At 36.4% G+C, this 24094-nt stretch overlaps 1 protein-coding gene across 1 annotated transcript in view; it reads left to right on the forward strand.

Annotated features, from left to right (window-relative positions):
• The first annotated feature begins 5397 nt into the window (after positions 1-5397).
• The window catches only part of nol10 (nucleolar protein 10), a 42851-nt gene continuing 24154 nt past the window's right edge, over positions 5398-24094 (forward strand). Inside the window, exons 1-13 of the mRNA XM_056255851.1 lie at positions 5398-5584; positions 7012-7057; positions 7546-7644; positions 7731-7808; positions 8044-8081; positions 9207-9343; positions 10476-10541; positions 14126-14186; positions 14259-14344; positions 15117-15195; positions 15330-15479; positions 15591-15657; positions 21504-21556. Coding sequence (XP_056111826.1) covers positions 5519-5584; positions 7012-7057; positions 7546-7644; positions 7731-7808; positions 8044-8081; positions 9207-9343; positions 10476-10541; positions 14126-14186; positions 14259-14344; positions 15117-15195; positions 15330-15479; positions 15591-15657; positions 21504-21556 — 1026 coding nt within the window. The 5' untranslated portion in view covers positions 5398-5518. The remainder of the gene's footprint in view (positions 5585-7011; positions 7058-7545; positions 7645-7730; positions 7809-8043; positions 8082-9206; positions 9344-10475; positions 10542-14125; positions 14187-14258; positions 14345-15116; positions 15196-15329; positions 15480-15590; positions 15658-21503; positions 21557-24094) is intronic.

Below are 24094 nucleotides of genomic sequence, written 5' to 3' on the forward strand. Positions count from 1 at the left end.
AAAAACCCGGGAAGTTTTACGGTATATTAATTCTCAATATGTACACATGCATTGTTAATCTTTCTTTTCAGTCACATATATCGTGATATATCGTTGATGAAATTTCTTCCAATATATTGAATATCGTAGATATCGCGAATCGTGATATTATCATATCGTGGACCACATATCGCCACAGAATTGAATCGTGAGGTACCTGTATCGTCCCACCCCTATTTATTAGACAGGTGAGCAAATGTACATAAAACAAATCAATGTTATATAACGTTAGCTCAACATGATGAAATGTTAGAATATGGTCAGTATGTTATTCTAATGTTGATCTAGCTTACTGCTAGTTTCGCATAGCAAACAAACTAACACGTAGTATAACATTATAACTTTCAACACACATTTAAATGCCGTTTAGTGTGATAGTGTAACGTTAGACCAAGTGAAGCAGCGCTGCGTTACCTCACAAGTTTAATTCGTCTAATAAACTGACCTGTGTGAGTAATCCAGCACTTGCGGGTAGTTCGGTAGAATTAAATGTCCTTATTCCTTTATATCCGCGGGACTCGCGTGTGATATCTGTCTCTTTAGCAATCGCGACCTGCTTCACACCACTGTAATGTTAAAAAACATGAATGTTTGCACTCATCCATAAACATTATTAGATCCATCAGCTTGACAGCAAGTCCCATCATTCAGCACATCACTGCGTCATCAACCTACGCCTTTGTTATTGTTGGAAACTGCGCCCTCTTGTGGTGAAAAAAATCTACATATTGTGCCTTTAATGTGCTTCTTCTTGAGCCACTACTTTGTTGCCAGGGCGGTGTGTTTTGGTTCATTGTCATGCTAGAAGACCCATCCTTCTTCTTGAGCCTCTACTTTGTTGCCTGGGCGGTGTGTTTTGGTTCATTGTCATGCTAGAAGACCCATCCACGACCCATCTTCAGTGTTCTGGCTGAGGGGAGAAGGTTTTCGTCCTTCGGCCCCTCTATACAGTGAACCCGTCCGGCACCCTTAGTAGAGAAACAGCCCCAGAGCGTAATGTTTCTGTAACCCTCTTCGCGTAAGTGTAACTGATAACTAATTTAATAAGCTATTAATTAGAGCTGGCTAATATCAGAAACTCTAGGTACGACTACAGAGCCTGAAGTAGTAAAAGGTCAGCAGAGAACAGACAACACAAACCAGGTAAAGCTGCAGAAATGTATTATACAAAATTAAAGACAGTTATTTACATTCCCTGCCTACCTAAGCCAGCGTCCTGAGTGCACCGGTGCACAATAAAACCCCAAAATAAACAACCTCAAACAAAAGAAAGAGTCCATGAAAGTTCTTGGTGTGTTTGTGTTTCTTGGAGTATGTATGTTCTTTTCACTACCCGGGTAGGTTTAGGTGTGTTCTTATCTGTCTTTTACATGAAGCCACAGGATGATGTTGGTTGCAAAGATGCCACGGCTGGCCACACCAGGCTCTTGGTCCATTCACTGACTTCTGCGGTTGGCTCGCCACTGACCCCAGGGTCAGATTCAGATGATCTATCCCTCTCTAAAAACCAATCGGAGGTATCTTTAGGAGCTCGCAGTCTCGTGCGGCTTAACTCTCTCTCTCACAGCTTTCAACCAGTCCCTGATGCTTTCTGGCAACGTCTCCACTGGAGGAAAGGTTTTTTTTTTTTTTTTTTTTTTTATTCCCTGGGTTGTACGCACCACCAGTGTTCGAATTATACCGTGAGCTTGGGGGGGTACAGCTATTTCGACTGGTGACGTCACTCTCCATTTGGGGGCTCAAATTTTTTATTTCTCCGATATGTGCATTTCAAGTCGTTTGAAGGCCAAAAAAAAAAAAAAGGATAAGAAATAGCTTTAAAACCATGTTAGCGGGCAGTAGATTATCTGTCAATACCTGTTTTCTCCATCACCCTTTCTTTTTCTCTCAGTCTCCTCATCTTGGCCTGTCTTTTCCCCTCCTAAGGCTGAGATTTTTTAATTTACTGAAGGCTACAAATTGTATTATATTAATTCTCAATATGTACAAATTCATTATTAATCTTGTGCCTAACATGGTGAAAACGGATTTGTGAATGTGTCTTGTCCCCTCACAATGACGGTAAACTAATTATTAGGCTGCATTACACGAGTCACGTTATAGGCCTATTTTCAGTTCAAAATGGCGAAATTAGACAAAAGTTTATTAGTTTGCCTGATTATTTTTGTCATTCGTTTAATATTTATGACCTAAAACGGTCAAATATGAAATGTTTAGTTTAGGTACTTACATCTTAACTTGACAGTAAACTGAAGCATTAAGTCGCTCTGCTAAAATTCGCGCTCAGCAGCTTCTGTGAACATAAAGCCGGCCTACTTTGATTTGATTGGTCATCTCAAATATTCTGACATTGACGAGCAGTGACAGACCAACGAGACTCAGATGAACACACACATACACACACACACACACTGTCCTCTGTTTGACGTGCGCTGCTCTGCGTCGCTGCGGATTGAAGATGAAGAGCGCGCTGAAATAACACGACTGAAGTGAACACGAATCTGTGTAGCCTACACAATTACTACTTATTTTCATTTTTCAGTACCCCCCAAACTATTATTTTCATCCCTTTTGGGAGGGTCCAAGTCTCATCTAGGGGGGTCGGACCCCCCCAATACCCCCCGTAATTCAAACTATGCGCACCACCCTCTGGCGGAGTAGAGGGTTGCACTCCAGTAACCTTGTATGGGTTACTTTTCCACCTCCGTGCTTGATGGTAGGGATGGTGTCCTTGGGGTCATAGTCAGCATTTCACTTCCTCCAAACCTTTTTTTTTTTTTTGGAGAATGACTTTTGGTCTCATCTGACCACAGCACTTTCTCCCAAGCCTTCTCTGAATCATTGGATGTTCATTGGCAAACTCCAGACGTGCCTGTACCTGTACCTGTACATTTGCCTTCTTGAGCAGGAGGACCTTCCGGGCGCTGCAGGATTTCAATCCATTGCGGCGTAGTGTGTTACCAATGGTTTGCTTGGTGACTGTGGTCCCAACCTTGCCTTGAGATCATTAACAAGCTCCTCCCATGTAGTTCTGGGCTGATCCCTCACCTTTCTCATGATCATCCGTACCCCATGAGGTGAGATCTTGCATGGAGCTACAGACCGAGGGCGATTGATGGTTATTTTGTATTTCTTCCATTTCCGAATAATCACACCAATAAGTCTCCTTCTCACAAAGCTTCTTGCTGATGGTCTTGTAGCCCATTCCAGCCTTGTGCACGTCTACGATCCTCCCTGATGTCCTTTGACAGCTCTTTGGTCTTGCTGTGGTGGAGAAGTTGGATTGGAAGATACAGATTCTGTGGACAGGTTTCTTTTATACACATAACGAGCTGATATTAGGAGTACTTTCTTAAAGTGACAGGACTAATCTGTGTTCCACATGGGCACATAACCAATCTGTGGGAGGCAGAATTATTGCTGGTTGGTAGGGGATCAAATACTTATTTCACTCGATCAAATGCTAATCAATTTACAACCTTGAAATAATGTTTTTCTGTTTTTTTTTTTTTGGTTTATATTTGGTTTTATTCATAAACTTCGAGTTGCAAAGCGACAGCCAAGAAACCTTAAAGGGATACTCCACTTTTTTTGGAAATAGGCTCATTTTACAACTCCCCCAGAGTTAAACTGTTGAGTTTTACCGTTTTTGAATCCATTCAGCCGATCTCCGGTTCTGGCGGTACCACCCGTGCTCTAAGACCGACGGAAAATGTAAAGTTGCGATATTCTAGGCTGATATGGCTAGGAACTATACTCTCATTCCTGCGTAATAATCAAGAAACGTCACTGCCGTACCATGAGAGCAGCAGGCGTAATGATATGACGCAGCGCCTGAAAATAGTTCCGTTGTGTTGACGGAAGGTGGCCTATTTTCAGGCGCTGCGTCATATCATTACGCCTGCTGCTCTCATGGTACGGCAGTGAAGTTTTTTGATTATTACGCAGGAATGAGAGTATAGTTCCTAGCCATATCAGCCTAGAATATCGCAACTTTACATTTTCCGTCGGTCTTAGTGCACGATGTAACTACAGAAGAGTCAAGTTTTAAATAGGAAAAATATCGAAATTCTTTGGTCATTTTTCTTTTAGAAATGCTAATGGTCTTGTCCACTTCAATGATGTATGCTAAGCTATGCTAAAAGTGGTACCGCCAGAACCGGAGATCGGCTGAATGGATTCAAAAACGGTAAAACTCAACAGTTTAACTCTGGGGGAGTTGTAAAATGAGCCTATTTCCAAAAAAAGTGGAGTATCCCTTTAAAGGTTTAGAGAGGATCTGTGAAGAGGAGTGGACCAAAATCCCTCCTGAGATGTGTGCAAACCTGGTGACCAACTGCAAGAAAAGTCGTACCTCTGTGCTTGCCAACAAGGGTTTCTCCACCAAGTACTTAATTATGTTTTGCTTGGGGATCAAATACTTATTTCACTCACTGAAATGCAAATTAATTTATAACCTATATATAATGTGTTTTTTTCTGAATTGTTTGGATGATATTCTGTCTCTATCCGTTAAAATAAACCTACCATAAAAAATATAAACCCTTAATTTCTTTGTAATTGGGCAAATTTACAAAATCAGGAGATCAAATAATTATTTTCCCCACTGTAATATACTTTTTTTAATTCTCCGGCCATGGCAAGTCTAGCGGTCACAGCGAAACCAAAAAAAACAAACAAAAAAAAACCTTTTATTGATTCTTTTTTTTACTGTATTTGATGTATTTGTTATTTTTATGATTTCAATTAAAAATATATATTAAAATTTGAGGTTATCCTGTTGGACAAGTAAGGCCACCCATTGAAATTAAAAAACAAAATGGTGAAATTTACAATTAAATTTTCCTGTCAACTAAGTTACCATGTAGAGACAGTTCTTGGGTAACAGGTGTCATGACCGTGTGACTGTGTCTCTGATGATAATGAATTTTTGCCGTAGGTTTTATTTATTTTTTTATCATAATTTAACATCAGTGAGACACAACAGTTGACAATGTTTCCAGTCAACTATGTTACTATGTTACAGGCTTGCCTTCTGCGTAAGAATCTCTTAATATCTATCATTAACATTTAACATAATACCAAAATAATCTTAATGGCAGATTTTAATGTTGGTGGATTATTTTGTTCTAAAAAAGGGCTGTTTGCCATAACAGGTACATTTATTTCAAAGTAGAGCACCGAATAATTAGTAGTGGCTAATTTTGGATGTATTTTTTTATTATTATTAAATGTTAATGTTAACAATAAAATGCTACATTTTTTAAAAGAAAAAAATGCCTATTATCTGCGATCGGTGAACGCTAGGAACTATTGTCGCCGGATGTGTTTCCACACGGACTTCATCATCCATTCTCCTAACTTCCTGTTGTGGATCCACGTGGGTTTTGTGCTGATGTTCATGCCAGCTAACAGTAGTTCTTCAGATTTACATGACTGTATGTGATATGTTTGAAATCTCTGTCTGAGCGCTTTCGAGATGCAGGTGTCTAGTGTGAATAACGTGAAGATATATAATCTGAGTCACGGGAAATCTCTTCCGGAGGTAAAACTCTTCTTCTGTTTGTGTTAGTCTTCTGAAGCGTGCTGGGTAAATAACTAACAGTGACAGTAAACATTGTAGTGTAAAACCTCATCATTTACCTCTAAATCAGACATCAAAAGTCTAACCTGTATAGCTTAGTAGTTTTACTCATTTTACCTGTCAATTACAGTTAGTTTTTTGACTCCTCTTCAACAAATGTGTTTCAGTAATTATGAACAAAATAAAAATTATTTTAAAATAAGATATATGTAAAATAATTATTTGTATGTACACAGCTAGTCTGAGCTTACTTTCCAGACCATTAATTAATTAGTATAAATACTAATGTTAATGCTTTGGACTTATATACTGCTACTGAATGTAATATTTTACATTATGTGTGTCAGTGTTGTCACTAACAGTTTTTTTTATGATGTGATGATGATGATGCTAATATACATGTTATTATGTTTAAATTCAATTAGTTTTTAACAATTATGAATGCACCTCATGGAATGTTTACTTGTAGAACTTGAACACATCTGTGCTTTTGTTTTTTTTATCATTTTAAATTTAATGTAAATCTCTCTCTCTCTCTCTCTCTCTCTCTATATATATATATATATATATATATGTATATGTATATGTGTGTGTGTACATAGATTATCGGTCAAAAGTTTGTTACTATTACAAAAAATATTACTATTTTTAATGTTTTTCAAAGAAGTCTCTTCTGCTCATCAAGGCTGAATTTATTTGAACAAAAATACAGAAAAACAGTAATATTGTGAAATATTATTACAATTTAAAATAATGTATTTTTATTTGTATATATTTTAAAATGTAATTTATTCCAGGGATCAAAGCTGAATTTTCAGCATCATTTCTCCAGTCTTCACTGTCACGTGATTTTTCAGAAATGTATTATCAATGTTGGAAACATTTGTGCTGCTTTATATTTATTATAACCTTTGATACTTTTTCCAGGATGAATAAAAAGTTAAAGAGAACTGCATTTATTCAAATTAAAAAAATATTTTCAAACAATGTACACTACCGTTAAAAGGTTTTGAGTCAGTAATTGTTTTCTTTCTTTTTTTGTTTGTAAGAAATGAATACTTTTATTCAGCAATGATGTGTAAAATTGATACAAAGTGATAGTAAAGATTTTATTGTTATAAAAGACTTCTATTTTGATTAAATTAACTTTTTATTAATCAATTATTCCTGAAAAAAAGCATCACAGGTTATAAAAAAAAGTAAGCAGCAAAAACTGTTTTCAACATTGATTATAATCAGAAATGTTTTTTGAGCATCAAATCATATATATATATATATATATATTTATATGTATGTGTATATATATATTTAATCATACAATCTTGAATGATTAATCAATTATCAAAAGAATCATTAGTTGCAGCCCTAATTGCACATGTGTATTTCAGTGGCTGTCTGATCGAAAGAAGAGAGTTTTACAGAATAAGGATGTTGGTGAGCTACTTCAACATTTTATGTTAAATAATGCTATTAATAATCTTTTTTTGTGTGTGTGAAATGTGTTCAAACTGGTTTAAATGTGATTATAATTTATGGCACCCTTTAATTTAGTGAAATGCGCATCATTTTTTTGTTGGCGTATATTTTTAAATCATATTCTGCACAAGTGCCTGTAATATAAATGATGTGGATTAGTAACTTTTATTTGTAATGTGAAACTTGTGTGTGTGTGTGTTCCCCTGTGATTCAGTAATACCTTGACAATATCACCTTTATCAATAATAATCAATTTACATATTTCTATGGCCTATATAGTATGCTCATTTTCTTTTAATTTCAGCTAAAAGCAGACTTCTTAAATCATAATTTGATGTATTAGTTATACCTCTGTCCCCTTCTTTAGCACAGCTTTCCACACTTTCTCCTGTAGAGTATTAAAACAAAGACGTGGTTATTAATGTGTTTCTCCGTGTCTGTAATAGACATCCAGAGGAGGATCGAGCTCATTCAGGATTTTGAGATGCCCACGGTCTGCACCTCCATCAAAGTGTCCCGAGATGGCCAGTTCGTTTTAGCTGCAGGTCTGTATCTTTACCACTTTTACCTGTGCTTTTGATTTTCTATGCTGAATGAAAGTGAACATTGAAATCTTTTTGAATGCTTTCAGGCACGTACAAACCTAGAGTCCGATGCTATGACACTTACCAGTTGTCTCTGAAGTTTGAGAGGTGCCTGGACTCTGATGGTAAGTGTTATAATAACTGTATAAGAGCTTCATGTTATATGTGCTAGTTGTAGTGGTCTAGGGTTTCGGGTGCTGCTGCTCTGTAATAAAAGCCCAATGGACTGAATATTTAATGAGAATGTCCACACAAAAAACAACCTGAGCTCTCATTAATGTGCCGCTGATTACGAATAACACAATAGATGATGGGTAAAGCTGTTGCTTGATGATGACATTGGTTTTATTCCCCTCACAGTGGTGGCGTTTGACATCTTATCAGACGACTACTCTAAGGTAAAACCCAAACGCCCTTTATATGCCTGTGTGTGTCTTTCTGTTTGTCTTGTCTTTGTCTGTTGTTATTTTATTATTGTATGCGACTTGTCCAGAGATCTGCAGAATCCTTTAGAAGTTAAAATCCCCCTGTAGCCAATCATTTTATCCTTTAAAACTCACATTTGATCCACAAAATGACACATTAAAACGTTTTTTTCCTTGAATTTGTTTTCTTGATGCCTTAAAGGTTCTCTAAGCGATGTCGGGTGACGTCACTTCTTGTTGACGTTTAAAGTATTGTCAAACAAAACGGAGGCTAGCTAGACCCTCCCTCCTCCTCATCCGCACACTAATCCCCCAAACCCCTCCCCCAAGTCCTTCTTGTCGGTGATTGGCTGGAACTGTTTGTCATGTTTCGTGGAGCGGGTTAGCCCAGTTTGTTTTTGTTGCTGTTTGTGGAGCCTGGGCTGTCTGCAGAGATCGCGTTTCTTTACAGTGTGTTCAGGGGACAGGCAGCCAGCGGATAGTGAGGAGATGTTTGCTGTATGTGACAAAAAATGTTTTGGCCTAAAAAACGCGTGACATCGCTTAGAGCACCTTTAAAATATCTTGAATGTAACTCGACACCCTTGTCTTATTTAGTATACGAGGTTCTATGAATATGTAAATGAGCCCCGCCTCCACTCACTCACTCAGCTCAGAGATCCACTGGTTGACGATCACACGTTGATCTGATTGGTTACAAGGTCGTTTGTGACGTCAGAAACACCAGCGATTTCAAACCGTGTTTTTGAGACTGTCTTTGGTTCACTGCAGTTTTAAGCAGAAAATACTCAGCAATGCTGTCGACTTATGAATTTACACACGGTTTGTCTTAAAGCATATTTAAAACACCACATAGACATATAAACAACATTGAAAAGCTTGATTTTCACCACAGGGGGACTTTAAATGGTTTTAAAGTCTATGAAAGGAACAGGGAAGAATCGACGAGTGCAACGCCCGTTTCATGCCGACTTTAAAATGGATTTTTAAAAGACCCTGTCATCATGATGTTGGAGAGTTTATGTTGTGATATGACAAACGTTGACTTAAATAGAAAAACAAAAGTGATGTGATTTCAGTCTGTTTTGTGTGTCCCAGCTGGTGTTTCTGCACATGGACCGCAGTGTGTCGTTCCACTCTCAGCACGGGCACTACTATAAGACCCGCATCCCCAAGTTTGGCCGAGACTTCTCCTACCACTACCCTTCCTGCGATCTCTACTTTGTTGGTGCCAGGTAAAAACAGAGACTGTTCACACCAAGAGCAAATATACTGTTGTCATTATACTGAATATATTCCTTTTATGGTTGTCTGGGATTTATGATTGGTCAAGCGTGGCATTCTGCAGGCTTGTATTTTTATAATCATCCTTAAACTGCTTTTTTATTTTATTATTCTTTTCTTTGTCTGCTGTTAGAAAGGGATCAGTGATTATTGGTAATACTCTTGCTAACATTTCTTTTGCTAACATTATTAATGTACAAACTAACATGAACTGTAACATGAGTAATACATTTCTTACTGTATTTATTACTCTTTGTTAATGTTAGTTAATTAAGTCCATCTGTTCATTGTTTGTTCATGTTACTAACTAAGTAACTAATTACTTAACTAATGTTAACACATCTTTTGATTTTAGGTAAATGCTGAAATTAACATTAACTAAGATTAATAAATGCTGAAGAAGTATTTTTCATTGTTAGATCATGTTATCTAAAATTATTTACAAATTAAGCCTTATTGTAAAGTGTTACCTATTTCTTTATTTATTAAGACCACTTTTATTAAGCAATTTGCTTTTGATTATATTGATCAAAAGTGACAGTAAAGACATTTACAATGTTACAAACGATTTCGATTTCAAATGAATGCTGTTCTTTTGATGCTGTATATTACTGTTTTATTGTATTTTTGATCAAATAAATGCAGACGAGACTTCTCTTAAAAACATCAAATATCTTACTGATCCCAAGCTTTTGACCAGTTGTGTAATATTTCATATCCATTTATTTGCGTATCTATGTCATAAGCGATCAGTAAAGCATAAGCTATGATGCTATCAGTACATAAATGCATTAAAGCAAGTGAAATATTTATAATCAGATGATGGATAAAAAATGTGGGCTGATTTTCTAGAACGACTGACGTCTGTCCATCTGACATGAACACAAGTGAACACTTTTTCAATTCTCTCTCGATGTCAATGGACCTTTTATCTTCGATTCGCTTTGATTTTTTTCATTGCAATTTTTGTTATTAAACGACCTTTAGAACCATTACAAATTATAGACATACACGGGACTGTGCAAATCCCCATTTGACTCTTAACGTTGTGTCCTCTCTTTTGTTTTTCTAATGCATGTGTAGCTCAGAGATCTACAGGCTGAATCTTGAACAGGGCAGATTCCTGAACTCCTTAAAGACAGACGCTGCGTAAGTATCTCTCCGCCAGAGGGCGCCGTTCTACAACCCTGAACACCAACACTTCAGGGTGCATTTTGAATCAATCGATTAAGGAACAGGGGTGTAACAATATATCCCAATAAAAAAATGCATCAATATGTATCGTGGATAGTGACTATACGTATTGTGTATAGTTCACCCAAAATGAAAACTTCTGTGTGAGAAAAAATAAAAGTTTTCAGAGTTTTAGTGTCACTACTACATTAAACTACTTTATATAATGTTGAGTATAACGTAAAATAATGCAATGGGAGAATATTTGTGGGTCCTGATGATGCCAAATGTCTGATGTTTCCAGTAAAAAGTGGCCTACGTTATTTTAAACACATCTAGTCAGTGACTGAATGCATATATGTTAGTTTAAAATAATTCTGTATTTTCTGCTTCAGAATCATGAATATTGTTATTCTGATGTCTCTATTGTCCTGTGCTTTGGGTTTCCAGCACCAAGTCCAAGCCTATTCATTTACATTTTGTAATATCAAATTTAGCATTTTAATCAACAGTACATTTTTTTGTTTACCTTTTATCATATGTCTTGGAGTATCACAATAATATCATATCGTTAGTTCAGTATCGTGATATGTATCAAATCTTGTCATGAGGGTATCGTTACACCCCTAATAAGAAATGTATATTTTTTAGTAATGATCACTATTTCTTAACGTTTTTAATGTGTAGTCTAGCTGTGGGACATACACATTTAAAGGAACACTCCGACTTTTTGGGACTTTAGCCTATTCACCTTATCCCCCAGAGTTAGATAAGTCCATACATACCTTTTTCATCTCCGTGCGTGCTATAAGTCTGTTTGACGCACCCACCGCTAGCCTAGCTTAGCACAAAGACTGGATCTAAATGGTTGCAGCTAGCATACTAATCCAAATAAGTGACAAAATAACGCAAACATTTTCCTATTTACATGTTGTGATTTGTATAGTCACAGAGTGTACAAAAAACAAAGTCACATGAGACACAGACATATTTTAACCGTATATATACTGGGAACTATATTCTCTGAAGGCGAAGCACTGTTACTTGGGCGGAGTGATAACCGCAGCACCTGAGACTCGCTCTCTGCTCCTCACCACGGCGCGTCTCAGGTGCTGCGGTTATCACTCCGCCCAAGTAGCAGTGCTTCGCCTTCAGAGAATATAGTTCCCAGTATTTATACGGTTAACCCTCTGGGGTCCAAGGTGTTTTTGAGGTCCTTGAGATGTTTTGACATACTCTGACATTTGTGCTTTTTTCAGTTGCTTATAAACATATTACTGGCACAGGTGAAATTACACTCTATTTAGCACACACAGGGCTACCATAATGTGTTATCAACATGTATGTACATTTTTGAGAGAATATTGTTTATGCGTAGTTATTGAAAAAACTAAAACTTAAAGTTTCTGAAATAAGGCCACAAAACACATACTAAATATCTGTCCACAAGACTTTTGACTAATGGATGTTGTCGCCTAGAGTTTTTTCTTCAAAATGATCTGAAAATCATCCTGTCTTATCATTCACATAAAACAATAGATTGGTTTAAATTTAAAAATGACACTTTTTGTTTGGAAAGGCAATATGCGCAGGGGTGTGACCTGCTGTGATTCACACCTGAGAAGACAATGGGCCCGCATAATGAGCGCATAATCGGGCTGCATACTAATGAGCCTTTCATTCAGGTGTGTCACTGAGCCACAAGAATGCAATGACAATATATATATATATATATATAGATGCCTATATAATACAAAATTGGTTCACAGTTCCAATTATTTATTTATTTTTCAAATTGTGCTTGCAAATTGTATAATATCAAATGTAAAAATTTCTAGTAATTGTGCAGTTAATTATCATACTGTTTTTACAGAAAGTTTGGGAATGTATCCCAAATGTGTCACTAATAAAACACAATACAAATAATTTAAAGAGGAGGCTTATATTGAGCTTTTAAGATTTACCTAAGATTTATTTATATGTAGCCTACATATATTTTTGCTATTTTAATAAAAAGGTTACAATTACAACAACAATTAAAATTTTAACTATATTTCAAATGTAATCTTTCTTTGTATTATATACTAAAGTATACATTTTATCATACATATTTCACAGTTGCGGATTAATTAGTTTGAATATAGCTTACAATCGAACAAACACTATAATAACATCTTAGCAAACAAGCTTATTTGATGTGGCAGTATTTTACAGTAAAAACGACATCTTGTCTTTCATATGTAACATATCGTTTTTATGATTAGGACATATAAATGTTAATTTGCAGTTTAATACGTTGCTTATACAAAAATATTTTATTTCAACATATTTCAGTAGATTTTTACTCATCTCAGTATTGGGATATAGTTAGGTAAAAGCTGTTCATTCATTCACACACAAAAACGCGATTCAAACAGTCTTTTTGTTTACAGACACTATTCCATATCTCGATTAGAACAAAGCACTTGAAAATAAAGAATGTACCTATTTCCTCGGCTGGATCCATTGCTCCTCCAAATGAAACTACCTGTAGCCTACTTCTGAGGTAATTTTTTCCAGGATTATTATTAAGATAGTACTATTATTCCTCACAGCGTCGTAAATCTGAGTCTCTTTCGGTGGGTTATTATCCAGCTGATGTGGGCGTGGATCGCCTCAGAGCATTTGTGTTTGAATAGAGCGCGCGCTCCGTGGGCGTGGTCAAATTAACTTTAATGAGCTGAGACGAGAACGACTATCATCTCTCTCTTTTCGTACAGATTACATAAAATGAGAACAATTTTTTTTTATATAAATTACTTCATTTAAAAGAAGATAATTCAGGCTTCATGCCTGTGTGCCTGTATACCTGTTTGACTGAGTATTTGCAGAGTTACAGATGATTTTTCGGACGCGTTTCAGAATGGACTTCACTGACAGAGAGAACGCAGAACCCGCATCATGTTTATTTTTCTTTATTAGGCGAAAAGCACAACACTTTGTTTTTATTATGAGGTTCCACAAAACAAATACAAACTTAACAGGATCGAATGATGTACAACACTTATATGTAAGATCAAAATTAACAGAGTAATTTGAGTCTCTTTTGCACTGATAAGGAAAAAAGTGAGCTGGTATCGCCGGCGAGACCGCCGACCCCAGAGAGTTAAAATATGTCTGTGTCTCATGTGACTTTGTTTTTTGTACACTCTGTGACTATACAAATCACAACATGTAAATAGGAAAATGTTTGCGTTATTTTGTCACTTATTTGGATTAGTATGCTAGCTGCAACCATTTACATCCAGTCTTTGTGCTAAGCTAGGCTAGCGGTGGGTGCGTCAAACAGACTTATAGCACGCACGGAGATGAAAAAGGTATGTATGGACTTATCTAACTCTGGGGGATAAGGTGAATAGGCTAAAGTCCCAAAAAGTCGGAGTGTTCCTTTAAAATGACACATATATTCTCTCAATTAAAGAGCGACTGCAACAATAACATATAAGAAAGGAATAGAAAATGCTGTTTATTATAGTTTGAGATGTTTTCACTGTCATGATAAACTTCTCGTATTTTCGCAGGGAAATCAACGTGTGCGACATCAACCCCGTTCATAACTTGTTTGCTGCGGGAACATTAGAGGTATGTGTTGATGCCAGTAGACCGACTGATGTTTGTGCTGCTGTGTATCAATGAGCGTGTGTGTTTGTGAAGGGCAGAGTGGACTGCTGGGATCCTCGTGTCCGGGGCCGAGTGGGCGTTCTGGACTGCGCTCTCAGCAGCATCACTGACGCCACTGAGTACGTTTCATTCATCTCAGTTATTCATGAACAGAAATAGTTCAGTGTTCAGCCAAGAATGAACCATTTGTCATTGTTTATTCTCCATCTCGTCTATCTATACTCGTGTGATTGTGTTATTCTGGCGACTCATAAGATGTGTTGTGCGATGAAAATGTCGGTGGCCACGACTGTTAAACAAGATTTTCTGTGAATAAGGTTCAGTCTGTTTATCATATGGCTTCAGAAGACCTGAGATATCACATTAAATATACTAAGTTTGGACAAATTACAGGGTTTATTTATGTTTCTGAAAGATGTCTCTCCTGCTCACCGAGGCTGCATTTATTTGATCAAAACAGAAAATCAGTAATATTTTGAAATACTATTGCAATTTAAAGAACTGATTTCTATATATGTAAAAATGTAATTTATTCCTGTGATCAAAGCTGAATTTTCAGCATCATTACTCCATTCTTCAGTGTCACATGATCCTTCAGAAATCTGTCTATTTATTTTGACGCCCATAGACGCCTGCTTTCAAACGCTCTCGAGTGTATCTGTAAGCGCTCGTGAAGAGCGTCATTGATGTATATTTACAACATGTTTTTGAAGCACTGATCATTGTAGCCAATCACAGACATATTTGATGAGCTCATGAACACAATGGCCAATCAGAGGTGTTTACGATTCCGCCCAACAGCGCTAAAACCGTGACATTTTTTAAATTTCTTTACTGAAGTCGGTACTTTTGACAACACTATAATAACCGTCTGATGTCCTGTGTTTGAAGGGTGGAAGGTCTGCCGTCCGTCAGCGCTCTGAAGTTCAACGGCTCTCTGGGAATGGCGGTGGGCACCAGCACCGGACAGGTCACTACCCTCACATTTAAAGTGTAAAGTCTTGGTAAAATAGAGACACCTCAGCTCAAAGGAGAGAGCAAACGTAAACTCAGATTCATGGCCAGCAGTGCTTGTTTTGACTTGGAGTTGTGATGCCTCCTCAGATTCTGGTCTATGATCTTCGTTCTTCACATCCTCTGCTAGTTAAAGATCATTACTATGGTCTTCCCATCAAATCCCTTCACTTCCACGAGCCGCTGGACCTGGTGCTGTCCGCCGACTCCAAAATCATCAAGATGTGGCACAAAGACAATGTAAGACCGGCTTCGCTGGTGTATTTCTTTATTCTAGACATTCAGCATGGATCCTTTATTGGAAAAACATCAAAAGCATAACTACTTTTTGTTTTTTTGTCTTGATTTCAGGGAAGAGTATTTTCCTCCATCGAACCGCAGGCCAACGTCAATGATGTGTGTCTCTACCCCGGCTCAGGTTAGTTCACACAAATAGAACTGAAGTTTAACCACAACAAGATACTAGTTAATTTCTATCTGACCCCATGAAACCTAAATTAGAATTGTGTGGCGTTTCGCCCTTGTGTGTGAGCTTTAAGGTCATTTATACACCGCTGGACATGCCAACATAAACTTTGTAGAAGAAATATATATTTAAAAGTTACAGTTTTTCTTTTACTGGAAAGCAGAGCAAAATGATTGATATCAACTTGCTCACAGGGGTGTGTACAAGCATTTCTTTTTTTGTCCAATCAGATGCTCTCTAGAACTAGAATGAGAACGTCTCTGTTTGTGTTAAACAAAAGATATTTAAAACCCCATGAAGAGTTTTTAATGTATCTCACCCCTTTTAAAAGGCAATCTGCCAGTCATTATCACTACAGGACCAAAAGAGGATCTTGTATTATCCTGAAGGATTTATTTAGCAGTAATGCCAACATGCCAGATTAATAAATAGATGTGAAGTACTGATTTGGGTTTTCAGTTTTAATAAATATTTTTTGAATGTTAGAAGAAAGACCGTGATACATAAAACTAGCACACCTACACTAATGTTCAAGAGTTTTTTTTTTTTAACTAAATTAATACTTTTATTCATCTAGGACGCATTAAATGATCAAAAGTTACAGTAAAGACATTAATAATGTTACAAATGATTTCGATTTCAAATAAATGCTGCAAACGCTAGATACCACGGTTTCCAGAAATAAATATGAAGCAGCAAAATGCTGCAAACGCTAGATACCACGGTTTCCAGAAATAAATATGAAGCAGCACAACTGTTTTTAACATTGATGATGATGATGATAATAATACATGTTTAATAATAAATAATGATACTGAAAATTCAGCTTTGATCACAGGGATAAATTAAATTTTTAAATATATTCAAATTATATTCATATTTTAAATTGTTATAATAGTATTCATCAATATTTTTTGTATTTTTGATCAAATAAATGCAGCCTTAGTGAGCAGAAGAGACTTCTTTCAAAAACTTTTTGTATTGCCATTTTATATATGACAAAATAATAATTATATATATACTCACCTAAAGGTTTATTAGGAACACCTGTTCAATTTCTCATTAATGCAATTATCTAATCAACCAATCACATGGCAGTTGCTTCAATGCATTTAGGGGTGTGGTCCTGGTCAAGACAATCTCCTGAACTCCAAACTGAATGTCAGAATGGGAAAGAAAGGTGATTTAAGCCATTTTGAGCGTGGCATGGTTGTTGGTGCCAGACGGGCCGGTCTGAGTATTTCACAATCTGCTCAGTTACTGGGATTTTCATGCACAACTATTTCTAGGGTTTACAAAGAATGGTGTGAAAAGGGAAAAACATCCGGTATGCGGCAGTCCTGTGGAAAAATGTTGCCTGGTCTGATGAGTCTCGATTTCTGTTGAGACATTCAGATGGTAGAGTCAGAATTTGGCGTAAACAGAATGAGAACATGGATCCATCATGCCTTGTTACCACTGTGCAGGCTGGTGGTGGTGGTGTAATGGTGTGGGGGATGTTTTCTTGGCACACTTTAGGCCCCTTAGTGCCACTTGAGCATCGTTTAAATGCCACGGCCTACCTGAGCATTGTTTCTGACCATGTCCATCCCTTTATGGCCAACATGTACCCATCCTCTGATGGCTACTTCCAGCAGGATAATGCACCATGTCACAAAGTTCGAATCATTTCAAATGGGCTCTATGCACGGCGGTATTTCCGGTGAAGGTCTAAGGATGCTGGATTACTTCCGCCTATTAGTGTTGTCACGGTACCAAAATTTCAGTATTCGGTACCAATACCAGTGAAAATCCACGGTTCTCGGTACCAATTTCGGTACCAAAGCTTAATTTAGATAACATTTACATATATTAAAGTGTATATCACAGTTACAAAGATGGAAACTGTAGTATTAAAAACACTTTACAATAAGATTCTATTTGTTAGATAACATTAGATAAAATGACCTAACAATAAACCATAGTTATATACTGTAGCAATTATTCTCCTTGGGGTTAATTTAAATATATACTAATACATTTTTTAACATTATTTAATGCACAATGAATGAAGTGAACAAACATGAACAATCAAGTGTTTGTATTAAATAACATTCACAAACATTAATTAATGTTGTAAAAATATATTGTTCACTCAATGTGTTGATGTTAACACATTAAGTAATGTTAATGAATGGTATCTTATTGTAGTGTTACCAAACTATACAGGAGATAAAACATGTTTTATTTGACTTAACTGTAGCCTACTTTTATTTAATCCAAAACTGCCAAAAATGTCACTCTTGCCTGTCTTCAAAACTTGAGAACCATGTAGCTGATTTCTAATGCAAGGGCTAGAAATCAATAAATGATTTGCTGATACTTCCTCGTCATCACGGGGAGCGCAGTTTGCACCGCTTTCTCCTTCTCTCCACAAGCGATCGCTCTCGCGTGTCTCCGCTATGCAACCATAAACAGTGACGCGCCTGGAAAAACAAGCTCGCACGTCGCTTCTATTATGAGCGCGCTTCCCGCGCGCCTACATTTGAAATTTGCACGCGCAAAAAAACGTGCTATGTGAACGTGTGAACGGCCCTTTATGGCAACGTGACATTAGCCTAATTCAACATATTTCCATATGTGGCTCTTTCCTCCTTTCTTGTCAACAAGTGGATTCAGAGCCAACGCATTAGCAGCGCCGCCGGTCGCCATGTCTCAGTGTTTTTATGAAGAGGACGCAACTCTGCACCTTTCGGACAGCGCATCAAGAACCGGATTAACCCGGTACTCGGTACCTAGAAAAGCTGGTACCGTAACCGTTAATTTTTTTTAGTACCGACTTGGTACCGAAGTATCGACTTTTTTGACAACACTACCGCCTATAGTAGAGTCCAATGCTATACCGAGAATTTATATTGGTTTTTATACTCTGTTGCTATACTAAAGAAACGTTAGTCACAAAAACAGACAAAACAGACACCCCTCATTTTGTTTATGCTTCTTTGTTATTATATTAAATAAACATAACTATATATAAAATTACATCTAAACGTATTAAAGTTTCGTTTCAAAGACGAGAGGACAGTAAATTGTGAAGACTCTGCCATAATCCCGTTTTCCTCGGTTTTCCTCCGCTTTAAATCTCCCCAACCGGAAACGCAAGAGCATCCTTGCGTCAAACGCGGAAGTTATGCGTGCATATAGCCCATTGGTTTCTTGAACATGACAATGAGTTCACTGTACTAAAATGGCCCCCACAGTCACCAGATCTCAACCCAATAGAGTATCTTTGGGATGTGGTGGAACGGGAGCTTCGTGCCCTGGATGTGCATCCCACAAATCTCCATCAACTGCAAGATGCTATCCTATCAATATGGGCCAACATTTCTAAAGAATGCTTTCAGCACCTTGTTGAATCAATGCCACCAGAGGTGGATAGAGTAATAAAATATTCTACTCAAGTAAAAGTACTACTACTTCAATTAAATTGTACTTAAGTACAAGTAAAAGTACTGGCCTAAAAATCTACTCAAGTAAAAGTAAAAAGTAGCTCATTTAAAATTTACTCAGAGTAAAAGTTACTGAGTAACTTTTTTAACAGCGGGGGTGGTCTGGGGGAATCCCCCGTGTAGGGTTGTAATGGTATGAGATTTTCACAGTATGATAATGTCTCAGAAAATATCACGGTTTACAGTATTAATCAATTAATAAATAAATAAACTGTATTATTAAATTATGGGTATTATTATTATTATTATTCTTTCAGTTAAATGACAGTTAAATTAAAGGGTCACTTCAGGATTTAGCATTAAGCTTTGTATCAGTAGAAAACCTGTAGTATTTTCGAATTACCGTGCTCATTTCTTCTACATAAATGACCCAGACCCATTTTAAATACACATTCATCTTCCCAGAGGTGAAGTGCCCCTTTAATGAAAACAGGATTTTTTTTTTGGTTGAACAAATGCTTTTATTATAACAAACTTGAAACCATTTGTTTGTTTTGTTTATTAAAATTTCAATAAAACATGTCTAATCAATTAAATTTGATCATTGATAATGAATTAGATTAACAACTTATTTTTAACATTAATAATTTAAGAAAATGTTTAAGAAAAATTGCCCTATGAAATGTATTTTATTCAGAAAATTAATGTTTCTTTTTATTATTTAATCCAAATATATTATCAAAAACGGTTGTAATCAAATGTAAATTTAAAATGGTGTCCTTTTATTTTTGGGGGAAGCGCTGCAAAGACAGATTTACTAAATTAAACCATGGACAAAAAATATATTCCTTTAAATAATGTTTAAATAAAATGTATTATTATTGATGTTATTATTATTATTTAGAGAAGTAGGCTACGTTCTATTGTATGCCTATAATAGTAATATATTTCTGTCCTAATTTCTCCTAGTAAAACCAAACTTTTATTTTGACGGGTTGTAGTGAAGACCAAAAGTGTAAAAAAGTGTTTCAAAGTGTATTTGACAATGGTTTATCTCAAATAAAATTATGAAAATGCTCATTAGGCGTTCTCTTAGCAGCTCTGGAAATGTTCATGTATTCATATCCTCAAATTGTTTGTGAGACTCTGAATGTCACGCGTACTTTAGTATGTAGTAGACAAAGCTGCGCAGCTCAGCAGAACAAATAGGGTTATATTTACATGCAGTATTTTTGTGCTAAGCTTAAATATTCACAGACCATGTCGCGATTGGATTTATTGCACAGTTCTACTTTCCATGTATTCATCCATCCGTTATTTTGCGTGTTTTACGTGACATCGATCTGCGTTATGTAAATTTCATTTTCATGACTGGATTCCGGGGTTCCCTCTGCATCACGTAAATCGGGACATACCTTTATCTGCAGGAGGGATGGTGTCCTATATCCTCCTTTTGCAGCCACTTTGCGTCCACATTTTTTGCAAATTGGATATCTATCCTCGAGGACAACCACGCTTTTTTTCTACAAAGTATTTTCAAACTGGCCATAATTCGCTTGGCGCTTCGGTTTCAGCTTCAGCTGGTTCTGCGTCACCTTTTTTGCGCGTTTGTTCTCCCGCCCTTCAATCAATGCAGTAGTTTCCGGAGTGTGTTTTTTTTCTTTTATTATTTTTTACTCAGTAACGGATATGATTTCAAATGTAGCGAAGTACAATACTTCAAAGAAAACATACTTAAGTAAAAGTAAAAGTACAGATTTTAAAAACTACTTAAAAAAGTAGAAGTACACAAAAAAACTACTCAATTACGTTACGCGAGTAAATTTAATTCGTTACTTTCCACCTCTGAATGCCACGTAGAATTAAGGCAGTTCTGAAGGCGAAAGGGGGTCAAACACAGTATTAGTATGGTGTTCCTAATAATCCTTTAGGTGAGTGTACATATACATATATGGCAAACTTTTTTTATATATGACTAAAATATAAAAGTACATGCATATAAAGTATAACACAATATACAATTAAACATCTTACAACAATACAATAACTCCTATCTAAAATCTATAATAATTGTAATAATAGTGATTTCTTTTTTACTGTTTTACGGTCCAATTAATTTGATCAAAAATATGGTGCGCATTAGAGACATGCTGACCAAAATCTTACTGATCTCGAACCTGAACGGTTGCTTTATTGTGAGTGGATTATATTTACACAGTTTGAATGATAAGGCCTGCATACACACATCTGATGGACACACACACGTCTGTAACCATCATCTGACACGTGCTGTTGAAGGTGACTCGCGTATATAGGGGTTTTGTGTGTTGTTTCTGTTTTCTAATTGCTTCTATATGACTCAATTTACAGGTATGCTTTTCACTGCCAATGAAGATCCCAAAATGAACACCTTTTACATTCCTGTAAGTACCAGATGGTGTGATATGAAGAATGACATGATAATGAGCAGATGCTTTGAGCACATTTTATTCTTTGTACTTTGATTAGTCACGGCACTTCCCGTGAACACCTTCTACCAATTACACCTTTTCATGTCTTTCTAAGTAAAAACAACCCTCCCTGTGGCTTTATAGTGTTTATAGTTTATAGCAGCGGCAGTTAAGGGCAACCGAAACCCTTCTGAGAAACTGCCTTCTGATCCAGACCTGCACATTATATAGCTCTGTGTGTTTGGCAATAAGAGAGCAGTTATTCTGTCTGTGTCAGGAATTCTGAGAGGGAGGACCCAGATGCAGAATAACCAACGGTTGTTATTTATTGACAACAAGTAACAGCACAAGATAGGTGAGGTGGGAATACATTACAGACCAAACAATAAGGCAAGGATACACAACTGGAGAACAGGTTGGTTGGGGATGAGACGGCAGAGATGGACACAAGGCAGCGGCTCAGGGAACACCAGACTAGCTAGACCAGGAGAGTCAACGCAACACACAAGACAAGATTTAATAGGCCAAGACAACAAGATATAAAAGCAAATTAAACCGAGTAAAGAGTAGAGAAAATCAAATAAATAAACTAAATACTGTAATAACAGGATCTGGCAAATAAATAAGTAAACAAACAAAAGAAGTCTAGAAATAAATAACTGGAAACTTGAAAAAAAGAAATAAAACAAGATTGCAACCTTACAGGGAACAAGAGAGAAAAGAAATAAAATATTAGTTAAGGCAAGGCAAGTTTATTTATATAGCACAAATCCTATATATATAGTTAAAGTTCCCCTTGTGGTGAGTTTATATGTCTATGTGGTGTTTTTTAATATGCTTTATGACAAAGCATGTGTAAATTCATAAGTTGACAGCATTGCTGAGTATTTTCTCTTAAAACTGCAGTGAACCAAAGACAGTCTCTAAGACACGGTTTGAAATCGCTGGTGTTTCTGACGTCACAAACTAACTGAGATCAATCAGATCGACGTGTGATCGTCAACCAGTGGATCTCTGAGCTGTGTGAGTGAGTGGAGGCGGGGCTAATTTGCATATTCATAGAACGGTGTATACTAAATGAGGCAAGGGTGTCGAGGTACATTCAAGATATTTTAAGGCGTGAAGAATTTTTTTCAAGGAAAAATTTGTAAATTTGTCATTTTGGTGATCAGAGTTGAGTTTTAAGGGATAAAATGATTGACTACAGGGGGCTTGAACAATCAAATCAAAAACAAGAGAGAAAACAAAAACGAAGCTTGGGAGAACTAGAGCAAAATTAATACTGGAACTTGACTAGAATAAAAATCAGGAACAAAGAAAAAACTGAAAAAATCTCAATTAAATGAGTACAAAACAACTGACAAACAAAACTAAATCTAGCATTGACTTACAAGATCTGTGAGAAACGCACGCACACAACAATTGCAAAGACAAGAGGGAAAGGAGTACAATATAAAGACAGCAGAGCACATGAGGATCAGGTGAACACAATCAAAAGCAAATGAGGACTAGAAAAGGACTAAACCAAGGGGTGTGGTGACGGGAAACAAGGAGGCGGGACTAGAAGAGCACATGACCAAGACACAAGGCAAACAAAGATACATTAAACCGAGACAAGACAGGAAAGACTGTCAGGGCAGGACCTGAGTTGAGTACACACAATACAGAAATAAGAACTACAAACTCGAGATCTCAATAAAATCATTTCAGTTTATAAGCCCTTCATAACCCTAACCCTACACTGACATTTCTGTCAAACAGAACATGGTTCAGAACTTCTAACAGTGAATCTTGTATCAATGTCTGGATCACATTTCACACTAAACTCAAAAGAAAACTATACAATTAAATAACATTTTGCATAAAGAAAATGAAGCCTGTTTATGTTATTTTCATCACATTTCCTCCAAACACACAATTAGGGTTGGTGTATAATCATATTTTTGGCGATATTGATATTTAACAACAATATTAATTTCATACCATTAATGGGGAATTGCAACGTAAACTCCTCAGAGTAAGCTACTACTTTTACACATGAAAACCTTTTTATTTTTTGCCTGATTCTGTTTTCTCCATTGTATTTTGTTTTTCGGGATTATGTTTCGGGATTTAATAAAAATTGTATCTCAAAAATGGTGTCTAAAAAATTAATTCATAAAACTTAAAAAAACAAAAATGAAATGAATCATTTAAAATGTAATCAAATAAAAATAAGTGTCTAATGATGTAAATGTTCCGTAAATTATGTAAATGTTCCGATCCAATCTGACTTGTAACGCTGCCCGAATCATATAAAATATTCTTCATTCAAGCAACTTCTTTTAATTTTGCTGTGAATTCTGACCAATTATTTACAACCGTTTTCGTTAGATTGATCCTTAATTGTTAAAGATCATCTTCATGATATCTCTAAACCGCCATGTTTTGGGAAGCGCTTTATGATCTACCTGAGAAGGATCCTTATTTGCCATTGACTCGCGGTTTCTCTGTTGTGTGTCGCTGTGTTTC

The sequence above is a fragment of the Rhinichthys klamathensis genome, unplaced genomic scaffold (genome assembly GCF_029890125.1).
Source record: "Rhinichthys klamathensis goyatoka isolate OS25496 unplaced genomic scaffold, OSU_Roscu_1.1 h1tg000123l_1, whole genome shotgun sequence".
NCBI classification, from domain to species: Eukaryota; Metazoa; Chordata; class Actinopteri; order Cypriniformes; family Leuciscidae; genus Rhinichthys; species Rhinichthys klamathensis.